We start from the raw sequence: 25,543 nt of genomic DNA, 5'->3' as shown, positions 1-25,543 counted from the left end.
TAGGAAGAGCTAAGTGAGCTTCATCTGATTTGAAACCCCAGCATGCAGAGAACCAAAGCGCCTTGGCTGCAGGGCATTTAAGGAAAAGATGAGAAGTAGATTCCACCTCCTGGTTACAGAGTACACACCATGGCTCAGAAATATCCATGCGGCTCATTAAGTTTTCTCTCGTGGGGAGAGCATTTACTGCAATTCTCCAGAGGAACATTTTGATTCTTTCCGGACCTCTCAATTTCCAAAGCTTTGACCATTTAACTACGGTGGCAGCTTGGGAAGGGGGATTAGCCAACAGCTCCTTATAAGCAGATTTAACCGAGAAAAGACCTTTGGAATCTAGAATCCACAATAGCTTATCTGGCCTCAGCCTTATAGGGATGGGAATGGATAGGATTGCTTGAGCTGAAATGGAGTTAAAGATATCCTGAACCATGGTAGTCTTCCAAGTGTGAAGCTCAAAGTCAATAAGCTCAGCTACTTTCATGGGCAACAGACAATTTGACTCAACTTTTGGGGCTGGGATGAAGCCTTCAATCCATGGAACCCAAGGGTCTACCCAAACATCAATTGATTCACCATCTCCAATGAGGAAGCAAGCTCCCCTTCTGACTATTTCCCTTGCTTTCTCAATTGCTTTCCAAGTGGGGGATGCATACTTAGACGCTTCCGCCCTAAGCCAATCATCTTTTACCTTATATTTTGCTCTGAGAATCCTCATACAGAGGCTATCTCTCTTGGATGCTATCATCCATGCCAACTTTGCCAGTAATGCAGAGTTTATGTTTTTGGCTTTTTTGAACCCCAAACCACCACTCTTTCTTGGACAACACAAGCTGTCCCAAGCTTTCCAAGCCAGAAATCTTCCCTCCTTTTGTATAGGCTTCCACCAGAACCTTCTAGTTAGGGCATCCAAGTTGTTGCACACTTTGTTGGGAATATTGAATGAGGACATGGTGTATATCGGCATTGATTGAGCCACAGAGTTAATTAAAGTCCTTCTCCCTGCCCATGACAGACAATTGCTTCTCCATCCCGACAGTTTCGCTTCAAGCTTATCTTCAAGGAATGCAAAATCCTTAGAAGGGGCCCTTGAAAGAAACAATGGTGCACCCAGGTATACCGCATCCTTTTTTAGGCTTTTCACCTGGAGGATTCCTTTTATGGATCTTCGGACTTGGCTTTGTGTATGCTTTGAAAAGAAAACCCCCGATTTGCTTCTGTTAAAGGATTGGCCAGACCAGCTACAGTACTTCTCCAGCGTTTTCACTAAACTTTCTGCATCTTTTTTAGAGGCCTTTATGAATAAAATGATGTCGTCGGCATATATAACATGGGAGATCGTAGGCCCACTGATGCTAGATTTTATTCCGGCGATATTTTTCAGCCTGAGTTCATGCTCTATAAGTCTTGATAGCACTTCTTGTCCCAAGATAAATAGGTATGGGGATAGTGGATCCCCTTGCCTCAGCCCCCTACTCGACTTGAAACACTCTGATTTGCCCCCATTAACAACCACTTCAAAAGAAACCGAGGATACACAAGCAATGATCCACCTTGTGAAGGTTTCATTGAACCCAAAATGAAGAAGGACTGCTTCCAAGAACTTCCAATTTACTCTATCGTACGCCTTTTGGAGATCAAGTTTGATTGCCATAAGGCCTGGCTTTGTTTTGCGAGTCTTAAAGCTATGTAGAATTTCTTGGACAATAATTTGGTTCTCTGCTATCCACCTATTTGGAATGAAGGCTGATTGGGTAGGCGATATCAATTTATCAAGAAGAGGTCGAAGCTTTTCCACCAAGAGCTTTGAAATGATCTTATATACCACGTTACAAAGGCTGATTGGTCTGAAATGATTAACAGTGGTGGGGTTAGATAACTTAGGGATGAGAACAATTAGAGAGCTATTTACCTCTTTTGGCATTGAACCCCTGGCAAAGAAGGAAGAGACTGCCTTAATGACATCATTTCCTACTGTAGGCCACAGTTGCTTATAGAAAAGCACCGGGAAGCCATCTGGGCCTGGTGCCTTTAAGTCCGGCATCTGAAACAGGGCAGCTTTGATCTCATCTGGAGATGGGATGTTTTGTAAGCTCTCATTTTCTTCCTCAGTGATGCAAGGCAACACCAAATATTCAAGAGTCTCAGGAAAACATATATCACCTTCTGTGAATAGATTTATGAAATTATCTCGGAATTGATTCCTGATTTGGCTAGACTCATGGATCCATGACCCATCTTCATTTTTTATAGCATCTATATTGTTGCTTCTTCTTCGAATGATGGTAGACAAGTGAAAAAACTTTGAGTTTTTATCCCCAAGTTTGAGCCACAATTCTCTAGACTTTTGTCTCCATATCACTTCACTTCTAAGAAGCCATTCCGAGAGTTCAGATTGAAGACCACTTTCCACTGAACCATTTTCATGTGAAGGCTGTCTATCTTGCACTTCCCTGATTTTTTTGAGTAGGGAATTAATTTTGTCCTGGCATCGGCCAAACACCTCCTTATTCCATTTGCGGAGAGCATCTCTGGTTGCAGCTTGCTTTTTGTACAATTTGATGAATTCTGATCCTGAAACCTTTACATTCCAGGCATTTTCAATAACAGCACTGCAATTTTCATCTCTAAGCCAAACTGCTTCAAACCTGAAAGGCCTATGAGCAAAGCTATCACATGGGTTTGTGTCCAGAAGTATCGGGGCATGGTCTGACTTGATAGCACCCAGATGGGTGATGGTTGCTTTTGGGTAAGCCAGCCGCCATGAAATGTTTGCCACCCCCCTATCTAGCCTCCTTTTGATTGCAGAATTGCCCCACTTACCTCTAGCCCACGTGAATTTGTTCCCTGAGTACCCCAAATCCACAGCATTTAGCTTAAACAATAATTCTTTAAGGTAGTTTGTAGAAGATGGTCCTCCTTTCTTGCCTCCAAATTGTTCCTCATCATTGATTATAAAGTTGAAATCCCCAATGCAAGCCCACGGTCCCTAGTGGGATTCTAGAACAGCAAACAAATTCCCCCATGCTTTTTTCTTCTTTGCTTTATATGGTGGACCATAGAAACCAACTAACAACCATTCTACATTTTGGTCTACTACCTTGACAGCAATTAAATTTTTATCATACTCCACCTCTTTTATGGCTAGGCCATTTTTCCACATAACACATAATCCTCTTGCATATCCCTTAGCCTCAACAACACAAAAATTTTCAAACTTAACAAACTTCTTAACATAATCCATCCTATTTTTGTTAGCTTTTGTTTCAGATAGAAAGACCACATCCGGTCTTGCCCCTTTTATTTGAGCCCCAAGGGCTCGAACTGTCGCGGCGTGGCAAATGCCTCGACAGTTCCAACCTAGAATCCTCATGGCGAGGTTGGGGGCTTGATAAGGCCCGCATCCTCAACCGTAGAAACAAAATTTGAACATAAGTAATCAGAAACCATGAGGGTGGAAAGGGGGGAAGGGTCAGGATGGAGCTCACCATGATTTTCAGCTTTCCTACTCTCTTCCAACATAAAATCTTCCAACCTTGATCGCAGAATGAGTGTTGCCGTACCCGGGTCAAAGTACACCGGTTCTGGAGCTGTGGCTGCATTCCTTAGCCTCTTTGAAAGGAGATCAAAACTTGGTCTAGGTAGTTTCCTCTTAAGATTTATGCTCAAATTTTCTGATGGTGGAGGGGAAAGGGTTGGGGATGGGGATGGTGATGGCACTTGGGTGCTCTGGGATTGTGTCTGTTATGTCTTTTTCACTGGGGTGGGTAAGGGATTTATGGATTAGAGGATTTTGAGCCATCTGGTCAGAATGATCAACATAAGATACTTTACACGAGTTGGAAGGTGTTTTTGGGCCGGCTGTGGATAGGCCTTGTACCTTTTGGTCCACACTTAAGGGTGGGTTTGACAGGTGACTGCTAGCTGGGTCCTCAAATGGGCCATGTTGGTGTGTAAGGTTTGGTTTAGTGGGAGTGTGGCTTTTTTGAAGCCCAATCTTCACAGGAGTCAAGAGAAATAAATTTCAAGCCTCATAGATATCGGGGTTAACCACGTTTTGGGGAGGTAAGGATTGCGTGTCACTCACCAGCTGTGATTGTACCATCCCTAGCTTTCCGGTGTCATTCCTTGTGCTGTCCTTGCTAACAGAATGCAAGTTGTCCACTAGCATACACGTGTCGTCTCTCTGGGCAGGACCACTTTCATGGTTACTCTTGGCGTTTTGCCACGCATTGCTGCCGGCGACTTGGTGTAGTTTTGAAACCGAAGCGCTAGTGGGGATAGAGGTCGAAGTATTGGTGGCTATTCCATCTGGGACTTCGTCGTTTTCTGCTCTGAGCCATGGTCCAGCGGCCTTAAAACTTTTTCCAGATGGGTTTCGGAGTTTGAACACCTCCGCTGAGCAATTCTTCTGATCATGCCCAATGATACCACAACAATAACAAATATCAGCAATTTTCTCGTATTTTAATCCAATCCATAACTCATTTTTACCTGGCTGGGGCAAGAAAACACCTGGGATTAAAGGGTTGGATATATCCATTTCAACTCTGAGTCTGATAAATTTTCTCCACATTCCACCCAGTTCACCTATCAAGTCAACTTCCAAGACAGCACCCACTCTAGACCCAATCGTTCTTAAGTTTTCCTCTGTTCTCCACAGAGTAGGTAGACCGTGAACTTGGACCCAGATTGAGGATGTGGAGAAATCTACTTCCTGCCACGTAAGTTCTGGGCTCCACCTCTTAAGAACCATATGGCCCCCTCTAATGGACCATGGTCTCCTCGTGAAGACTCTGTGAAGGTCCACCTCATGGTGAAAAGTGAACATGAAGACCTCCTTGCTGAGTCTATTGATTTCCATTGGGAAAACTGGCTTCCAAGCCTTGACAATGATGTCCTTTACGATGTTGTAGTTCATATTTTTGGAGGAAATGATTTTGGCAAGTAGGATATTGTCTGGTGGTAGGTTGTTATCTTGGTTTGGAGGGAGCTCTATTCTAATGTCCTGACAAGAACATTTTTCAGTTTTTGTCACAAGATCAGAAACCTCCATGGCGGAGGTTCTGTATCAGTTATGGGATAGGTTTTGTTGGATTGAAGCAGAGCAACAAAAGCTGGAAGGGTAGCAGCAGCTCAGTGAAAGAGAAACGGGGTAGATGAGATGGAGATTAGGGGGAAAAGGAGAGTAGCTCCGATGGAGAGAGATGAGACGGAGATTCTGAGAAAGGGAGACGGGAGAGATGAGACGGAGATTAGGGGGTGAAGGAGACTAGCTCCGGTGGAGAGAGATGAGATGGAGATTAGGGGGGAAAAGAAGATCTGTTGATGGGTTGGGGGTGGGGATGGAGAGATGAGACGGAGATTTTGGGGTAATAAGGAGACTAGCTCCGGTGAAAGGGAAAAGGGAAAAAAAATTTGGGGATAAATGGAGATTGGCTCCGGTGAAAGGGAAACGGGAAGAAGTACTATAACAGTACGGAGAGAAAAGGAGACTTGTCCTTAGTGGGTTTTTTCCATTTTAGTATAACATAAAGACATCACTTGATCAAAAAAATTTGTAATGTAATAGTTATTCCTATGGTTTAGTTATTCTTTAGTTTGGCTATGTTTTTATTACAAAGAATAGTCATTCCTTATGAATAGCTATTCTTTAAAATGAAGAATAATTATTCCTCTTTAAAAGGTTGTATTAGCTATTCCTTAGTAAGTGCAATAATTTCAAAACTTAATATATTTCTAAACAAACAAAATTTTCATATACATCTAACAATTATAAAAATAAAAAATCATAAAAAATAACACATATCTCTCTTAAATTTAAAAATGACAATTTTTAAGGAGATATAATTGTATAAGTAAGATATTTCCTAAAATAAATGTTAAGTTTCATTTTAATATTATAATTCACAACCAAATTAATGAATAAGTTTAGTTATTATATTACAACAAACTTTATTACTAGTAATAAAGATTACAATTCCTATTATAATCTCTATTCAATGTACCAAACGTACCCTTAATAAAACATATAGGGTTTTTGCGAATTACTTGTGAGAAGCCCACAAATATCTTGAAAACTGCTATCAAAAATAGTAAAAATAGAAACGGACAATTGAAGCGAAACCTTTGGAAGAGCAAGAATGAGATGAAGCTAAAGCAATATGAGAGTGAGAGGAATTTAACTTTGTTCAAAGAATTAAAAAATATGGGGTAAAAGAATGGAGCAGACACAACTTTCCAAAAATGAAGTGGCAATTCATTTCCTACCATTCTCCCAACTAATTATACTGACCACAAACTCTCATCAATTGAGGTATCCCAATGTTACATATGAATCAAAATTAGCTTTGATGGGCGGAACTACGAATAACGCAATCATGTAAATCTACATCATTTCCATTTTTAACAACCATTGTACCAGTTCATAGCTTAACACATTTGTTCCAAAAACTCAATTTATTTGTACAACACAAAATTATGCATTTTGAAAATGCACTAAGAGTAATGCAATTAACATGTACGTTCAAAAACTTAAATATAAGGAATTTAATAAGTACAACTCCTTGACAAATTATTAAGATTCTCCAATCAAAATAAGCCACAGAAAACTATTTCTAGTTTCTACACCCATGATGTAATAATAAATCGAGTAAGGTCAATTTTTTTCCCTTTTATGACCAAGACAATACTACTGGATCAACTCAATTGTGATACTCCCTAACAGAGATTACAGAACAAATAATTGAGTGCCAACCCAAAACCCTAAATTGGAGATAAATACATCAACAATGGAGACAAATTCAACAAAACCCATGAAGCTGTAGGAGCTGAAACTCTGAAACTCCATACTCTAAATAAAAAAAAAATAAATAAAAAATAAGAAGAATAATTATTTGTATCATTTGGACATTGTTGTCAGTGGTGGAGCTAGAGGGGGGCGAGGGGGACTCCCACCTAAAACTTCCTGTATTCGCCATCTGTATTGACACAAGAAAAAGCGAGTCTGACACAAGAAAAAGCAAAAATAAAAAATTTCTCAAACATCAAATCATATGTCCTTTACACCTATTCTACTGTTTTTGTAAGCTTTTGTTTTGTACCACGTTTGACACCTATTTCCCAATTTTTTTTTTTTTTTTTATAATTTCTATCATTATTTTTACTATTGATGATATTTTTTACAGTATTTTATTGTTATGTGATGGTAAAAATATCATAAATTTTACTATTTATATTTTACAAATTGGTATATTATCAATCATAAAAAAAAATTTACAAACATTTATTTATTATATTATTTAAATAACACTAATCACATTTTTACCACATTAGTTTGTAAGCTTTTTATTGTATATTTTATAGTAACTGTAAATTGGTTATTTTTGTTTATTTTTTTTAATGATACGAAACATATTTATTTTCTTATAATTGTTTATTTATTTTGTTACTATTATCCATTAATATTTTTTAGATTAAATTCACTTTAAATGTTGTCTTTTAATTTTTGCCATCTGAACTCCGCACTGATTGTTGTCTTGTGCTCTCTCAGAAAAATTAAGAAAACAACTATGTTTTCCCCACCTCCGCATCCCCTTCTTTCATCGCCATCGCCACCATCACCTCCTGCTTCTGCTTATGATTATTCCCTTTCCCTCCCAGTTATAGTGACAGAATTTACACTCGCCACTCTTGCAATTTTGGCAATAAGCTTTTGCTTTAGACACAGTAATAATACTATTACAAACGAAACTGAGGCTCAAACCCAACAAAACCACCACGGTATCGAACTCGGAATCTTGTCCAACGTTGTGGAATACAGAGGACATGACGAACATGGAAACCAGACTGAGTGTGTTATCTGCTTGGAGGGCTTTGAAGATGGAGACATGTGTAGGGAACTTTGCACGTGCAAACATACGTTCCATAAGCAATGCCTGGACAAGTGGCTAACTATAAAATGGCACTGCCTTTGCCGTAGCTCTGTTAACGTTGTCACGGGTTCAACAAATCAGAATTAGCATGCGTTTGATGATTTTTTTTTTTTTTTTTTTTTTTTGCAACGATGAAACAATCTGTTGATTAATTTTCTTTTTCTTTTTCCTTTTTTACTGTTATTTTTGCTCTTTAATATTTCCCAGGGAAGGAAGAAATTTCCCGTTTTCTTATCTGATGTGAACATAATTCTATAGGTTTTTTTTTTTGAAACCTAACTCTATTGGTTTAACTCCAAGCAAATCAAACTAATTAATTTCACAACAAACCAAAATCTAAATCCAAATCTAACCCATCACTAATTGAAATTCCAAACCCTAAAATTAATTTGAATCCAAACTGTGCGTTAAATCCAAAGTTAACATGTGAATCAAAGTTGCTTTGATAAGCGGGACGACTAGGAGAGTCTATCTTTTTTTTTTTGGGTGAAAACTAGGAGAGTCTATCAATCTATGTCATTCCCATTATTAACCTCCACCAATGTACAAATTCATAGCTTAACCCATTTGTTCCAAAAACTCATATTATTTGTTTTTTTTTTTTTTTTTTTTTCTTTTGCTTATTTTTTAGTTTGTCACTCTAAAAGCATTAGCATTGGTCTTTGTAAGTTTTTCTATTTATTTTAGCATTAAAACTTATTTTTTCTATTTTACACAACCACATCTCGAAAACACCCACATCAATTAATCTATTTTATAATATATTTTATTTAAATAATAATATTTCTTTAATTTTTTATTATTATATTATCTTTTTTCTTTTATCCTTATTTTTCTATCTCTTTACTTTTATTTTATCCTCTCAACTCTTAGGTCAATCTCTCTCTCTCTCTCTCTCTCTCTAGAGCCTTCCACACACACTCTCTCTCATGGTCAGATTACCCCTCCACCACAAGCACCAATCTCCACCACAAGCACTAGTCCACAAGCATCAATCTCCATTGACCCATAAGCATTGATCTTCGCCACCAACACTGATCCACAAGCATCAAAACTCATTCCCCTCAACCCACAAGCACTAATCTCTACTACCAGCTCCAATCCACAAGTGTATCAAGTTCACAACAATGCTTTCTCTCTCTCTCTTTTGGTTTGTCTATGTGGGTGTGTTTATGTCCCTGTGTTGGTTTATCTATGTGGGTGTGTTTATGTGTATTAGAGGAAGAAGAAGATGAGGGAAAGCAGAAGTCTAAGTTGGTTTTGCAGACGGATAAGAGAGAAAAAAAAGGAGCAAAATTGTGAAATTAATAAAATATTAAGATGCAAAGCTACAACACGGTTACTATAACAAAAATGTAAATTTATAGTGATTTAGGATTGATATGGGATGTTTTTGAAGAAAAATGTGGAAAATTGACTACTTTTTGTATTTTGCAAAGCCTGGTGTAATTGCTCTAAGAATGTTGTTGGTTATATAGCTTGGATCAGTGGCGACTTCAGGAATTTTTCCCAAGGTGTTCCTTAAGAAGTATAATTTTTCCCAAATGTATTGTTGTTTAGTTGTTTCATTAATTTTTTTGTTTTTTATAAACTATAATTTGTTATATTGTTGTTTCATTAATTATAAAATTATTAATTTTTGTTTAGCCTAACATAATTTAATTTGTTTGTCTTTTATAATATATTGGTTAATTAAATTATTAATTATTGTTTATTAGTTGATTTCCTTAATTAATTATTGGTTAATTAATATCCCAAACAAACAAAATTAATTAGTTCAACTAATTACTATGGTTGTTTGATACTTGGAATATCACACTATTACTTAACAAAAAAAAAGTCAATAAATTGTGCAACACAAAAATATATAGGCCCTATAGCTTAAGTCTAAGTCTAAAAAGAGTGATTTATTACAAGCCTCATGCCTGATGCCCCCAATCACAAGAGCCAGCTGCCAATCAGAAAATTTCACAATCACAAATCACAATACACATTACACTAAAAGACAATTAATATCTCACCAACACTAACACCAACACCAACACCAACACACACCAACGATAAGATAAAGCCAAATTCAAAAAGTCAAAAAACAGGCAAAAAAAATTATTAATAAAGCTAAAGATTCGGCCAGCCAATGAGCCAATCACAGACTCACAATTCAAAAGAGAGAGAGTTAAACTCTTAAAGAATAAAGAGAGTTAGACTCTCATTCATTAATTTCATTTCATATTTTCATAGTTTTCACTTTTCATTTCAATGAGAGATTGAGAGAGAGTCAAAGAGAAAAAGAGAGAGAAATACCTTGAAGGAGGGAGCATCGAGCACCGGAGTGATTTGCGATCTGTGATGAGGGGCGAGCGACGCAGCGACAATGTGCTCTGGACTGGACTGATCTCCGACGATGTGTGAGCAATCTCCGATGAGCGACGATGTGCTTTGGATTGTGACCAAACCGATCTTCGATGAAGGGCGACGATATGCTCTAGAGTCTGGACTGCAACTACGACTGGACCGATCTAACTTCTAAGGGGAGGCGTTGCTCTATTGCTCTGATTTTAGGTTTGCTTTAGCTTTAGTGATTTCTAATGTACTGATTTACTGATTTAAGGTTTCTGATTTAGTGATTTGCTCTGTATTGGGGTTTGGTTTTTTTTTTTTTTTTTTTTTTTTTTTTAAGAATCCGTGGGTTTGCTTCCTCTGTAATCTATTGGGCTTGATGTTGGGCTTGCCGTCCGTTGTTTTGCTCAGTTACAATTTTTTTTTTTTTTTTTTTTCAGATTTTAGTTGAATTTTTTTTTTGGCTTTTTTTTTTTTTTTTTTTTTGCTTGAAAGTAAAACAAGCAATTTTTTTTTTTTAATTTGAGAGTGTTCCTATTTTTTTTAAGGGTAAACAAATAAAAAAAATTTAATTATTATATATAAAAAAAAAAATTTCAAGTCAGGGTGTTGCTGGGAACACCCTGAACATAACGTGGCATTGCCACTAGCTTGGATAGAGGAAAACTATATTATAATTGAGTCGGCTTTGATTTAAAATGTAATATTTTTATCTTTTTCTTAATAAAGGTACGATCTTTTTTTCAAAAAAAAAAAAAGAACTCAATTGTGATATTCTCTAACAAAGGTTACATGTAACAAATAATCGAAGAGGCTCTTTGCACAATCAATCATAACAACAAGAGAGAGTACCAACCCAAAACCCTAAATCTCAAACAAATTCTCGAAAACCCATGAAATATATAGTATTAGCTGAAATCCAACATAATGAAATAAAAAGAGAGGAAAAAGAAGATTAAAATAAAACAACAAACTCTTGACAAAATATGAGATATTCTTTTGGTACAAACCCAAAACCCTAAATTCACTTACAAATCTACGATCATACCACTCACATAGAACAACAAACTCAACATAAAAGAAACACGCAAGAGAGAGAACCGGAGAGAGGTAGAATTTTTTTCTTTTCTTTTCTTTTATGGGCTCGTGGCCTATTTGGCCCACTTCTGATTTCAATTAAGTTATAGGAAACAATTTTTTGGACTGGGCCCAAGCATGCACGTACGTTCATACGTAGTGCCTTCGTAGTTCCTACAACACTCGGAGACCCCACAACTTTGTGTCAAAAGACTAATATTGAGGTAATTTTATATACTTTTTCACCATATGTATTTTCACAAAATAACAATAATGTTACTAACTCTCTTACCAAACACTCCTCAGAGTTCTAGAATTTCCAACTTGCACTTGTTATCCGAATCAGACTGAGAGAGAAAAAATTAACATGTTTTCCCCACCTCCACATCCTCTTCTTTCATCACCACCGCCACCATCACCTGCTGCTCATGATCATGGTCATGATCATTCCCTCCCAAAGTTCGAGATGGAATTAACATTCGCCGCTCTTGTATTATTGGCAATATTCTTGTGCCGTAAACAGTGTAGTAACACTAATGAAACTCAGCCTCGAACCCAACAACACGATATCGAACTTGGACTCCCTGAAAATACAGCACAAGCTGATCATCATGTTCCTTCTCACCACGTTCCTGATCTGTGTGCTATCTGCTTGGAGGACTTTGAAGATGGAGATGTGTGTAGGAAACTTTACGCGTGCAAACATACCTTCCATAAGCAGTGCGTGGATAAGTGGCTAACTATAAATACGCACTGCCCACTTTGCCGTGGTTCTGCTAAGGCTGCGGCTTCAGCAAATCAGAACTAGCAGGTTTAGACATAATAACTTCACTGTTATGCTAAAATATTTGACCATAGATGCAAGTTAGAATATTCTATTTTCATGAGACTTGATGTGTTTTGCTTGGTAGTACTAAGCAAAACGGTCTAATTTCTTTTTTGAAAGAATTTGATGTCTGCTTCTATTACAGCGATTGAACAAATACTTAGTGGTTTAACTTGATTTTATTTATCCTTTTCCATTATTCATGGTTTTTGTTTTTAGGCCTTGCTTTCATGGTTTTTTTTTTTCCCTCTGCAATCCAAAGTGTTCGGGCATCCTTGAAAGGTCTGTGGCAAAAGCTTCATTGATCTGAATTTCCTATCATGAATAAAAACTTACATATAGTATCTTGGGAATTTAGCTCCTCCAAGAATTTTCAATGTTAAGATACAATTACAGTATATAATTATATATATAGTATATATAGCAAGTTGTTAATAACAAATAAAAACAATAATATCCGTGTCTAGATGATTAGGGATATATGGCAATGGGAGAAGGGGGCCGGGGTTGGATTAGGAGTATCTTGTCCCCGTTCGGTTCCCTCTTCAAGACTAAAAAAGACAGGTTCAATGTATTTTTCTGTTTCTAATATGGTGATTTTGACATTAATGAAATTGAGATGAAATAAAAATTGAGTGACAAGTTTGTAATTATTCTCATCTAAACCTACTATTTACATTATTTTTTAACTTACCATTTTGAGTCCTCGATAATTATAGAATGTCTGTGGAATTATTGTTTTGGCAATGGCATACGGCTTTCAGAAAATTCTTCCTAACACTACAGAGGAGCTGAATTTCCAGGATATATATATATATATAATAATCTAAGATATAATGTAAACTTTTGTCGGTAAGAAATAAATACTTTTGCCACTGAATGTATACGCAATACGTGAAGCATCTATGTATAGCCCACAACTTTAATTTTATTCCTCGACCAAAGAAAACAAGTTATATTAATGATATGTATCCCTATGATATGCCACTCCTAATTTGCAGATAACAGGGAAGAGACAAGGTGGATCATGGTTGTCTCATCAGGATGGAACCATGAATTTTTCCACGGTGCCAAAGCATGAAAAAGAAAATTTACCATTTAATTAAAAATGAGAATTATTCGATGTTTTAAGACTAATTAAATACATGAAAATAAAATTAGCATTTATTCATTGTTAACTACATATAAATAAATACAATATTTTTAATTCAACTTAATCATGTATCAAAATGCAACTCGGCATTCTTTGACTACCACAATTTGCACTAAAAAGCTTTAGCAATCTCGTCCATGACTTTAGATTTAGACAATACCTCTGATTTTCTTATGTAAACAAAATTATATTATCATATCTTATCTACCACCTAATTTTAAGAACAAAAATCTGTTAAGTTAGGGAAAACTCTAATACCAAAATATATTGAACAAAAAACTTTTATTTAAAGCTTGGCTCGTTATATCACAGAACTTTACCGGCATCACTGTTATTACACCAATGCACACGGCACTTTTACAATCACACACACTATCCTTGAATACACTAGCACACACCTAACACCTTACCTCTAGACGCCTAGCTACTAACCCTCACTTTATTTTCTTCGCTTCACGGGTTTCACTTCACGTCACACACTTCACCTTACACGTCTCACTTGGTGCTTTATGACACACACAAACTGAGCACCATTTCTATATTTATACTTTGTTCTATGTCGGTTAAGGAGCTTCTAACTTCATCTTTTTAATGACAATAAAATACTATCTTTCTCCAAGCTTCTAGATATTGTACAAAGTTGTGACTGAAATTTATTTAGTCAAGGAAGTCTCTAGGAAATTCCGGTGAGAGAGAAATTGAGATAAACTCTATTTCGAGAGAAAGAGAGAGAGAGGCAGTGCTTGATATTTAACAAAATCAACCTTGTGAATAAAAAAAAATGATGATAAAGGAAAATAAATAAATAAATATAATAGATTATATATATATATATATATATGTGGGGCCTGAGAATTCAGGGCCCAAGCCCATTATACATCAAGGCCCAAGGCCCAGCCCAAGGAAAAACTCCTCCTCGGACAGGCCAGGCCAAGGAGAAAAGGGGACAGTTAGCCATCAGAAAGTGACGCACTCCACGAAAGAGGATAAGGATTAAGAAGGAAAAGGACAAAAGGAAGCATGTAAATATCCAAGAAAAAGCTGCTGCCAATGCATTAAGTGTTCTGCAACTAAAGGAACCCTGCTTTTCAGCCTTTACAACCACCCCCAACGACTTTAAGGATGGGCTGATGGGACAAGTATCAGGACCATAAATATAACTCTACACGTGGACCCTAGAGAGTGGAGGGAAACGAGTATAAAAGGAAACTAAAGCCAAAGGAGTGAAGGGGGGGGGGGGGGAAAGAGGAGAAGAACGGGGAAGAACTTAATGCTCCTCGGACCAATTCCGAGGAGTCCAACCCTTCAGGCTACATCGTTGTAGGGCTTGGATGTTCAGACCGAACTCCCTTTTACATGAGCCCCCCTAAAATCAGGACCAGACCGTTGCCCAGCGACCAAAGGCAAGTCTTTTAAGCCCACTCTCTACAAATCATATTGTGAGGGATCTTTCATGTGCGAGCCCAACGTTATTCTTGGGCCGTCCAATAATCGTGTCCCTACAATATATATATATATATATATATATATATAGAACTTTGAAAAAAAAAAAATGAAAGAAGCATAAATAATTTGACACAAATATAACACTTTACATTCAACTTTATCAAAATTACTCAACATTATATTTTACTCACAAAAACTATAAAAATAAAAAATAAAAAATAAAAGATGATTTTCAAAACATAAGGGACTATTTGGTATCAGTGTTTAAATAACAATTTTCAGTGTTTAAATAACAATAACACTTCTGACACATATTTCTATAACACTTAAACACGTATTTCCATAATATTAAAAACTGAATAATGATACTAAAAATTTTCAACCAAACAAGCCCTAATTTTTTCAAGTTCTAATAACTGTATCAACACCCAAACATACCATAATTAACCTCCACTTTCTTTATTTTTTTTTAACTGAAATTGATCTTTAAATTGGTAAAATATAAAGAAAAGAAAATTATATTATATATTTTTCAATTCCAAATTAAGTTTAAGCATTTTCTTGTCAAGAAAATATAATCATTAATATGGTAGCACCCCAAGAGCTTTATAGTTCAACTAACACATTATGATATTTCCAAATAAGACATCTAGAACTAGAATCCTCTAACCCCCAACTATCAATGTGTGTGTATGTAGTATATATATACAAACACACGGTTGCACCACTTGAGTTTAAGTATTTACTAATTAAAAAGTTTTTTTTTTTCTTTTTCTTTTTCAAGAGTGGGTTGGTTGGTCATTTCTAATTGTTTAGATCTCTTTGGGCCAAGGGAGCTAAAAGTATGTTAAGTTTTAAGTTTTAATATCAAATTTTTACTATAAATTACATAAAAATAAGTATAAATACTTTATATAAAAAATTAGGAGGTCAAGGGGACCATGGCTCCCCACGGTCTCAACATAGTTCCGTCAGTGTGTCTTGTCCCTTCTTCGAGGAGGGAAAATTTTGTATAAGGTATAGGGAAGGCATTTTGTCACTCTTAATCAAATGGCTCCAATATTAATGAGAGAGAGAGAGAGAGAGAGAGGTGTATTTTTTTGAATTTTTGTTAAACTTCAGTCCATTAAAAACGAGAAAATTTTCCCTACAAGATAATCTTGTATTTTTGTTAAACTTGTATTTTTAAAAGAACATACAAGATAATCTTGTATTTTTGTTAAACTTGTATTTTTAAAAGAACATACAAGATAATCTTCCCTACAAACAGCAACTAAAGCTGGGGGGAGATTATCCTTATTGAAAAAACAAGACAGGCTAGAATCTAGAGTAAACTTAGCAGTGACGTGTGCTGCAGAATTGCAACATCTCTTAATCCAAACAAAAGAACAAGAATTAAAAAACTAAGCATAATCGAGGACATTGGAGATGGTGGTTTGGATGGCCCAGTTGGGGGGAGAACTGGTAAGACGGCATCGAAGCAGATTTTGGAGTCACCTTTGAAAAGAACTTGCTACCATCCCTCTCTCTTTGCTATTTGCACGACCCAAATGAGCGCTTCTGCTTAGGCTTGAAGGGGAGAGCGGTGGGAGATAAGTCTGGCCCAAACACTGCATAGAGAGCTGCAAAAATCCCTTGCTACCACAACAATAGCAACCTTGGAGCTTAACAGGGCAGCATCCACATTTATCTTAATCTAGCTAGGAGGAGGTGGGGACCATCGAGGGGAGACATGAGGAAAAAGGGATGGGGAGGTGGTGAGGATACCTCAATGAAATCATGGACGTACCTCCGGATAAGCTGGATAGAGTTCGTTAGAGTGACAAAGCTATTGGAGTGAAGCTTGGAGTTTTTGAGTCTCCATATTTCCTCTAAGGTGGAAGCCATAGTGAGGGAAACTTTCCATTGGTCCATGGATTGACTTAGAGCCGGGGGGGGGGGGGGGGGGAGGTGCTGGCTGTCTAGGACAAGGTTAAAAATCTCCTCAGGTGTGGAAGCTTGAGCTTCCTCTGATTTGAAACCCTAGCAGACAGCGGACCATAGAGCTTAGGAGTATTACTTTGAAGATAATAATAAAATATGTAAAAATAAGTAAATTATTTATATGATGTGTGTCACTATATGTGTGTATATATATATATATATATATATAAAAGAATTAAATTATATATTAATAAGTATGTGTGTGTGTGAACATAAACGTGTCCACTCTTCTAAGTGGAGTGAGGGTATTTTGTTATACCCACTAATTTGCTTGCATTTCCAAGACAACTGCAACATCTCTCTCTCAAAAAAATGAAAAGACAAAAAACAAGAAATATAAATAATAAATTAAATTTAAATTCTAAAAAAAAGCGCAAAAGAGGAAAAAGGAAAAAGGATGTAATATGTTGATTATACAAAAATGTACAAAATGTCAATGAATAATAGCATATTAATATATCAATTATCAAATAAATGTTACAACCAAGCATTTCATGTTCATATATGAAATGACACCACCGCATATTATTGGTATAATGGTCGCTCTACAAGTATAAGTGCTTGTAGAGTGTGGGAGGCAAAAATCAGAATTCAAGTCTCTAAGAGAGAGCTTCACATATATATGCACTTAGATTATGCTAGAATAAAATTTCTTATCTTATAATATATATATATATATATATATTTTATGAAATGAAATTTTCTGAAAATGTCGAACATGACATATGATAGAGATCTAAATTTCCTTCGGCAAAAACAATTTTATTCGTATCCAACATAGTAGAACCTTACAGAGTTACCGTTATATCCACAGAACAATGTAATAATATCGAATTCAAACGATGAATGTAAAATTATACTACTCCTTAGTCCTCAGTCCTTTGCCTTGTTTAGCTGCCACTAGTGCATTACAAATAAAATGACATCAAAAGGTAATCGCTTTTTAACTTTTCATATTACCAAGTTTTCTTTTATCCACAGAACAAGGATGGCCACTAGCCAATTGTGCTATGCCTTGAGTAGTTAATTTTCAGTTACTTTGGACCTTTCCTTCTTTTTTTTTTTTTTTTTAAATACTTTGGAGTTTGGACTATTAATCTCAATTTACTGGCATCCGTCCACCTCACTATAATCTATTAAGGACACAGATTTGCTCTAATGCACTGGAGTTGACACAATATAAAAACGTATATATATCATATCTGTTTCACTAGAGCTAACCCTTACCCATCTATTATTTGCAATTGTTGGGATAATTAAGCATGTTGTGTAACAGCTGAAACTCTACTATCAATTGTGGTGACTTTTTTTTTTTTTTTAGAAGTAATCAGTACGATTTTATTAACTTAAGTCAACTACATCCGATTGTAAAATAGAAACAATATGTGATAGGACATCTTCCATCCATACTTTAAAATCTAATATGCGTATAGCATGTTTCGCCAGACTATGAGTTACACCATTGCCGTTTCTCCTAATATGAGAATACAACAATCTTACAAAAATTTTTGCAAACACCTTCACATCCTTTACCAGCAGACCCACTAGGGACAGAGAATGCTCCTCTGACTTCAATGCTTGAATCAGACCAAAAGAGTCACCTTCGAGAATAACACTTCTGAAACCAAGTTCATGCGCAAACGATAGAGCTTTCAATGCTGCCAGAGCTTCTATCTCTTCGGCTTTGTATGCTTTGTTAATTTTTTCCAAACCTTCCACAGAAAATTAATGGACACTCTCCAATAAAGAACTAATCCACCACTCCTTCCCACTCTTGGCACGACCCAACGATGATCAAAACCAATATTCCTTTGAACAAAATCTAGCCTTACATCATCTGTAAATGTCTCAGTTAAAAACACCACAAAGGGATCTTTTGCCCGTATGATTTCTACGAGCTCTCTACCTGTACGTAGTTTCCCAAGCCCACAATAGGTCCATGCTAAACAACTCATTGCTGTTGGCGGGGCTGAACACCAGCTCCCACCACTACAAAAGGTGTCTTTCCTTCACTAAGAGAGGCCTGAAACCATTTTTCTAGCACTTCGCTGTGGTCTACCTCTGCACGTACAATTCTTTTTTTTCTTGAAGTTTGAGAACTTGTTGTCATTTTGTCCCTAGACTTATTTCTCTCTCTACAGATCCAAGTTGCAAATGCACGAGTAGTTTGTTGTCTGTGAACCCTAGCTTCATGAGGAGCACGTGACTTATTAAGTTGTGGTTTGTCACTTAAGTAGTCACGTGCTCTAGTGTTTTTGAGAGTACTCTTACCCGAACCCAATAACCTAGCCGCACCAAACTCCTCGGCCACGCTTATCTACTCATTATTTGCTTTCAAATTAGTTTCAGTTTCAGTTGGAGTCTTTATTTCCTCCATGATTTCCCCATCAGTTTGATTTTGGAAAACCGTATCCTCCCTAATAACTGCGCCCACATCAGTACGCATTGATGAGGAAAAATTTTCGGCTTCAATGCTATCATTACTACTAGCCGTTACACTTTGAGATTACTCTGATGCTTTTCCTTTTCCAGAACCATCTTTTCGGCATGGCTCACAATGAATTGGTGTACCTGAGCACATCTTCTTCTTTACGGCATAGAATCTAAGGACCTTGATTACACTCTTTCTTGCAGCAACAAAAGGAGGTGCTCTCAGATTTGGTCCAAACTCATGCTGTTCTGGTGTAAGTGTGTTTTCATTGTCAATCCACAGCTCACAGTCTCTGTCGTTGTGAGTAAGTCTCCCACACCAGTAGCACAAATTAGGCAATCTCTTGTACTTAAAGGAAATCCACACCTGCTTTCCTTTACCCACCGATATTAGCCTTCCACGGCATAGAGGCAAGGATAGGTCGGTGGATACTTGAACCTGTATGAAGTGATCCCCATCATATAGGTTTGGATCTGTCAGTGTGAAGACCTCCCCCATTACACTACAAATTTTCTTTGCTGCCTCAATTGTCATATACTTGATCGGAATTCCATGAACCTGAACCCATAGCTTTGTCTTATCAAATTTTATATCTTGGATCAAGAACTCATTCTCATATCAACTCATTACCACCAGGTGTTTGTCAAAACTCCATGGTTTGCCTTCTAAAATCCTATCCACGTCCTCCCTATTGTCAAATGTGAAAAGGATTTTATGGACTCTGAAATGTTGAAACTTGAAACCATTTTTGGCTCTCTATAGCGGGGTAAAGGTCTTGGCGATGACCTCCATATTGATGGCTCTCTTAGTTAAAAACTTTGTGGCTATGGAGAAGTCCTCGATTCTATCTTCATCAAGCAGACAACAACCTGACCCCTTTCTATCTGAAAGAGTAAGCCAAGTCCACGATTGAGCCAAATCCTCCATCCTCACGCTCACTCAACCACAAGCAACACTAACCAAAAACCATTATCAATGATATGAATTACAACCACGCATAATCAAACCTCACTAACCTCACATGCATTGTCAAAATATAAGCCCAATGGACTTAGTCTCATAGTGCAAATTACTTGTACAACACACCTTATCTACCTATATATAAGGCAGATATTTATACTTTATTACTTACAGTTTAATATATAGCCTTTCATACTTTCACATACATAAACTCACACTCCCAAAACCCTAATACACCTACAAAGCAAACAACCATAGTTAATTTTTTAACTCCAAAAATCTACCCAATTACTTTTTAGAGAAACCCACTACAGGTTTTTCTAAGAGTCTTCTCCTCTCCCCATGTGGAAAGATCCTTGGGCAAAAGCCACCAAGGATCCCCATGTGAAAAGATCCTTGTACTTTATTACTAACAGTTTAATATATAATATTTTAGAATTTTATATGCATAAACTCACTCTCAAAACCGCTATACACCTACAAAGCAAACAACCACATGTAGTCTTTTTAACTCCAAAAATCTACCAAATTACTTTTTAAAGAAACCCACTACAGGTTTTTCTAAGCCTTCTCCTCTCCCCATGTGGAAAGATCCTTGGGCAAAAGGCACCAAGGATTCACATGTGGGAAGATTCTTCTACCAAATTTTAGACTTTCAAATGCATTAACTCACACTCTCAAAACCCCAATACACCTACAAAGCAAACAACCACTAGTAGACTTTTAACTCCAAAAATCTACCAAATTATTCTTTAAAGAAACTCACTACAGGTTTTTCTAAGAGTCTTTTCCTCTCCCCATGTGGGAAGATCCTTAGGCAAAAACCACCAAAATTCTTTTGCAACAATATCTATTTATAAGACTTTAATTCTATTCCTTAATAGACAAGAAATACCCAATTGCTACTCCAATAAAATAAAATTTTAAAAAAAAAAACAAAACCTTTTTTTTCTTCCATATTATGGGGATTCTTTGTTTTCCACACCAAGAAAATCCTTTCCTTCCATGCTATGGAAACTCAAATCAAAATCTAATAACGAATTTGGATCAATTTTCAACAAAGCAATTACTCAATGTAATATTGAAAAGTTTAGCAGTACTAGGCGCTCATCAACGCTATACTTGCCTAGCAGAGCAGGTATCACTGAGCAATTACTGACTCAAGTTATGCAATCAAACATTCAGTTTTCCCCAACGCTTTAACAATTAAAAGTTCGTATGGCAAGCCAATGAATTCCAGCTAGTTCGATTGGCACTTCTTGTAAGAACAAGGTAGAAATTGAGGTATTATATTCGAGTTCCACTAAGTGATTGATTTGTCATTCTGGTTTTTACATGTAAGAGTAATCAGATTAAATTATTAGTTAAGTCAGTTTGGGCCAATTTAGAGTTTAGACTCGAATTCACTGAGCTCAGGCCTGGCCCGATAATTGATCAACTGAAAAATGCACAAGCAATCCCGTGAGTCTATTTTGCCAAATTGAGAATTCGGCCAAAAATAATTAAGGGAAAAAATATGCGAGTAATGCTGTAGCACACAGGCTTAGCGTAAGTACAAACTAATGTAGTATTTGGGTTGTGTTTTGCCTTGCAGGCTGGCTTGGCTCTTTTGTAGTTTTGCAGCTATCGCTTTTGCTTCTCTTTAGTTTAATCCACTTGTCATTAGGAGTTCAGGACAAAACAACAAAATTTGAATTTAAGTTTAGCTTCTTATATATAAAGAAATGAAAAAGGACATCCTAACGTTCACTTTCCATCTAATTAAATGCATAGTCCATCGCCTCTCCAACGTAAACTTTTTTTTCTTTTTTCTTTTTTGTAAGATCCAACGTTCACTTTCGGTACCATTTAAACTTTGAAGTGGCACACAAAGTAAAGGGAATATAAAAATAAGGAAAATGTTAGGACCGCATCTCCACCCCTTATAATTGGCCACATAGATCTCTTAAAAGAATGAAAGAGTAGAACATACCGTGCAAGATTTTTATAAAAAATATTTACTATACATAGGATCTCTTGAGACTAAATATTAAATAAATTCTAAACAACATAATTGGTGCAATAATTTAATTCTCCCAGGTGCTCAACCGTTGTAAGACAAAAAGGCTAAGCTAACCTACCCCACGCACCAAACAAATTTAACGCACATTACAATAATGAAAAACCAGTAAATTAGAAAGTAAAAGAGTGTAGTATCATATAGCAAACTAATACAACAAATATTTTTACCATGGAACAACGTTTCAACGAGCCTCCAGCAAACGAGCTCTCCAACTTTTTCCCTTGGAAACTGTACGTACAAGCTTCATAACCTGCCCACCCAAACACAACATTAGCTTTTCAAGGAATTCAATTTTTGTTAACTTATAAATTTGATGTGTTAACGTTCAATTGTCTGATTTTTTTTATTTTTTATTTTACTAACCATTGATATGCATTTTGCACCTTTAAAATATGTCCATAACCTAGCTACGGCTACTTAGGATCCTGCACTTTTAAGAGCCTCAATTAAATTCAATTTATATCCATCCATAATTTCACTTTTAAGAGCCTCAATTGAATTCAATTATATTAAACCAAAATTTTTATTACTCTTTAATTACACATAAATTTGAAGGGGTTAGGTGTAGAGTAAAAACTCACTGGGGTCAGTGTAGGAGATAACACCGGTGTTGTTGAAATCACAGTCGAATTGATGGTGACCAGAGTTTTGATAGTAAGCATTCATAGCGTAGGAAGCGTGTGATCTCACAGTGTTTGGATTAAAGCAGGGCCCACCATCTTGTATTGGCTTACAGTCCACTCCTGTGCTACACACGTAGTCTATGTTCGCTTGGAGAGCCTCATCGCTAGCGTCAGATTTGGGCACACACCATGTTGATGTAGATGTTGTAGTATTCCCCTCCGGAACACCACCTGATGATGATGGCCCTGTTGCATTACCAGGTGTAGGACTGGGACCCAGTGCCTGTACACATTGACCAATTGACGGTCACGATTAAAGTACTGTATTTAGTTCCAAGATCTATTAGCATTAAATTATGATGATAGCCCCCAATGACCCATGTGTATTGCGATTGATTAAATCTAAGGGGGTGTCAGAAACAACTTCTGTGACCGAAATACCCCTTCAAAAATATCACATTTTAGCATAGTAATGATTAAATATGCAGCTTATTACGGCTAGTTTGGTCAATAGCTGGAATGTAAAGCTGATTACATCCTGTATTCCACAAAAGATGTCTATGCATTTACGTAAAAGCCGACAAGAGTCGTCATAGATCAGAATAATAATTTTGGAAAAACGTGCAATATTTAGCTAGGCCATATGGCACAGTTAGATTACGTTAAAAGATAGCTTAGTCTAATGAAAAAGTAGGACTGCACCGTCTTTATAGACTAACAGCTAGTATTCGATAAATGTGCCCATACTTTTCAATATATCTAAAATTGCCAACCGTTGTTGATGCTTTATTACGAATCTAACTTACCGGGTATGGTAAAAGGCAAAGCTTTTAAAGACTTTTAAAAGGCAATAACAATGGAATTAAATTTAAAAATACTAGGGAATCCCAAAAATGTCCTAAGAATATTAATTATTTTTATGAGAGGCAAAGAAAAGAATATTTATCATTTAATAACTGATAATTAAACAAAGTTACCTGCTTATCCCTTAAAATGTCCACGTCGTAAACCGGTGTCAAATCCGGCTTGAACAGCCCGTAATTCTGCTCCGAGGTGGTCGGTTTAAGGTTTTCGTTGAACAAAGCGAAAATGTAAGTCGGGAAGGTCCTGTTTGGCATCAACGGAGTTCCTTTCCCTGAATTCACGTGTTTCACGAGGTTCCCATTATAAGACAACGCGTTGGCCAAGTTCACATCGGGTTGGGTCGGGTCACCCACAGAGGGCCATCCGGTTTCGGCAACGACAATGTCCACGTCACCATATCCAACCTTCTTCATCGCCGAGTAAACAGCGTCAAGCTGCGCATCGAACATGTTGGTGTAGTTTAAACCCGTGACGTTGTCGAAAACGCCACCGTTCGGTTTGAACAGCGCGTAGTTTAAAGTCCGTGCTGTGAAGCCGAAGAACGGGTACGGGTTAACCAAGAAGGGCGACTTGGTTTGCCTGTGGAAATCGAGAATCGGAGCGAATATAAGCTTGTCGTACCCGCGTCTGAACCGACCCGAACTCGGTGGCTCCGAAGATGACAAAATCCCAAGCGAGTGTGGCGAGGAGACATGAATATCAGTCACGTTTGCTAAGTCCAAGGCTGACTTCAAAGCTTTCATGGCGGGCAAAAGGTGAGCGATTAAGCTCTTATCTGATGTGGCGAGGATTTCGTTACCAACGGCGATGATGTTGATTTTGGTTTGAGGGTGAAATGGGAGGATATTATTGGCCACCCAGGACTGGGCGGCGGGGAGTTTGGAAAGGGCTGGAATGTCGCCGTTTCCGACGGTGACGGTGAGAGAGATGTTGGTGTTGGCAAAGGCTTTGAGGATGTCAGGGTTGGCGTCGAAGATCTTGACGCGGTCGATGGTGGTTTGGGTTTTGAGGAAGTTGGCCACTTGGGAAGGCGGTGGGAGGTTGTTGGCGACGGTGCCATAGTTGACGCCGATGGAGTAAGCGGCGGAGGAGTGGCGCAGTGAGAACAAGAAGAGGAGGAGGAGAAGGAGAAGTGAGACAAGTTTGGGTTGTGATTTCGGAAACTTTGCCATAGCTTAGAGACAGAGATTGAGTAAGGTGGTGGTGTAGTTGGTAAAGTTTAGAACTGAGGTGCGGAGGGTTTAAATCTTAGTTGTAGGTGAGGACGTGCACGCGCTTGATGTATGGGACCATCTACGAAGAACGTGGTAGAGACGCGCTTGGAATATAGGAAAGTATATAGGATTGTGCTCCGGCTTTGTCAGACGTGTGAAAGTGAAGAGGAAGTGGAGTGGAGATGGGTGTGGTTGAGAAGTAATTTGGGTAAAGCGGGAGTGATCGACGTTTCTGAAATGGGGAAGGACGTGTTATACTATACCGACGAGATTTTTAACTCTTTTTTTGGTTTTTTACCCTCGAAGATAAACAAACACAATATTCAGGAAAAGATATATCAGTGTAAAAGGGCTACCAAACAAACTTAAAACCAGAACCAACTTGGATGCAAACAAAACAAAGGAATGCACGTGAAGCCGTAGGCAGTACATTGGCTGGAGATTAGAGGGCGAAAATAGCTAAATACCGCTGCTTAAAAAATATGTATAGATTTATAATTATTTGTGAAACATTCAACAATTTATCACCTTTAAAACTTTAAAACTCGAGTATGTGAAACTCGAGTTTGCCATGTAAAATAGCCTTCAAATTTGCTGTGGTATTTTTATAGAACTCAAGTTCCTCTAGTTCCA

The 25,543-nt window shown here is 37.2% G+C and overlaps 2 protein-coding genes across 3 annotated transcripts; one reads left to right on the top strand and one right to left on the bottom strand.

Annotated features, from left to right (window-relative positions):
- Window positions 1-11,715: 11,715 nt before the first annotated feature.
- Window positions 11,716-12,156, top strand: LOC126700492 (RING-H2 finger protein ATL70-like). The gene has a single exon (XM_050398702.1). It carries the CDS (start codon window positions 11,716-11,718, stop codon window positions 12,154-12,156), a length of 441 nt encoding a protein of 146 aa, XP_050254659.1.
- Window positions 12,157-22,101: 9,945 nt separating this feature from the next.
- On the bottom strand, window positions 22,102-25,191 carry LOC126730227 (glucan endo-1,3-beta-glucosidase). Of its 2 annotated transcripts, XR_007657526.1 has the most exons (4): window positions 23,810-25,191; window positions 22,791-23,115; window positions 22,573-22,634; window positions 22,302-22,459 (listed from the first exon to the last, which is right to left on the bottom strand). XR_007657526.1 is itself a non-coding variant. In XM_050434956.1 (3 exons), exons 1-3 carry the CDS (start codon window positions 24,866-24,868, stop codon window positions 22,320-22,322), a joined length of 1,524 nt encoding a protein of 507 aa, XP_050290913.1. In that variant the 5' UTR covers window positions 24,869-25,188; the 3' UTR covers window positions 22,102-22,319. The 2 variants fall into 2 exon arrangements, 1 of the variants encoding a protein (XP_050290913.1); XM_050434956.1 differs by lacking the exon at window positions 22,573-22,634 and having other exon boundaries at window positions 22,102-22,459; window positions 23,810-25,188.
- Window positions 25,192-25,543: the final 352 nt, after the last annotated feature.

The sequence above is a fragment of the Quercus robur genome, chromosome 1 (assembly GCF_932294415.1).
Source record: "Quercus robur chromosome 1, dhQueRobu3.1, whole genome shotgun sequence".
Taxonomy (NCBI): Eukaryota; Viridiplantae; Streptophyta; class Magnoliopsida; order Fagales; family Fagaceae; genus Quercus; species Quercus robur.
Note: the sequence above shows the minus strand (reverse complement) of the source record. Positions and strands in the feature narration are given on the sequence as shown.

Excerpts from the sequence above, each read along its gene's own strand:
- LOC126700492 (XM_050398702.1), top strand. The coding sequence starts at position 11,716 with ATGTTTTCCCCACCTCCACATCCTCTTCTTTCATCACCACCGCCACCA.
- LOC126730227 (XM_050434956.1), bottom strand. The coding sequence starts at position 24,868 with ATGGCAAAGTTTCCGAAATCACAACCCAAACTTGTCTCACTTCTCCTT. Across the intron at positions 23,116-23,809 it reads ACATTTTAAGGGATAAGCAG|GCACTGGGTCCCAGTCCTAC; the intron begins GTAACTTTGTTT and ends CAATGTGTACAG. Across the intron at positions 22,460-22,790 it reads TATCTCCTACACTGACCCCA|GTTATGAAGCTTGTACGTAC; the intron begins GTGAGTTTTTAC and ends TTGGGTGGGCAG.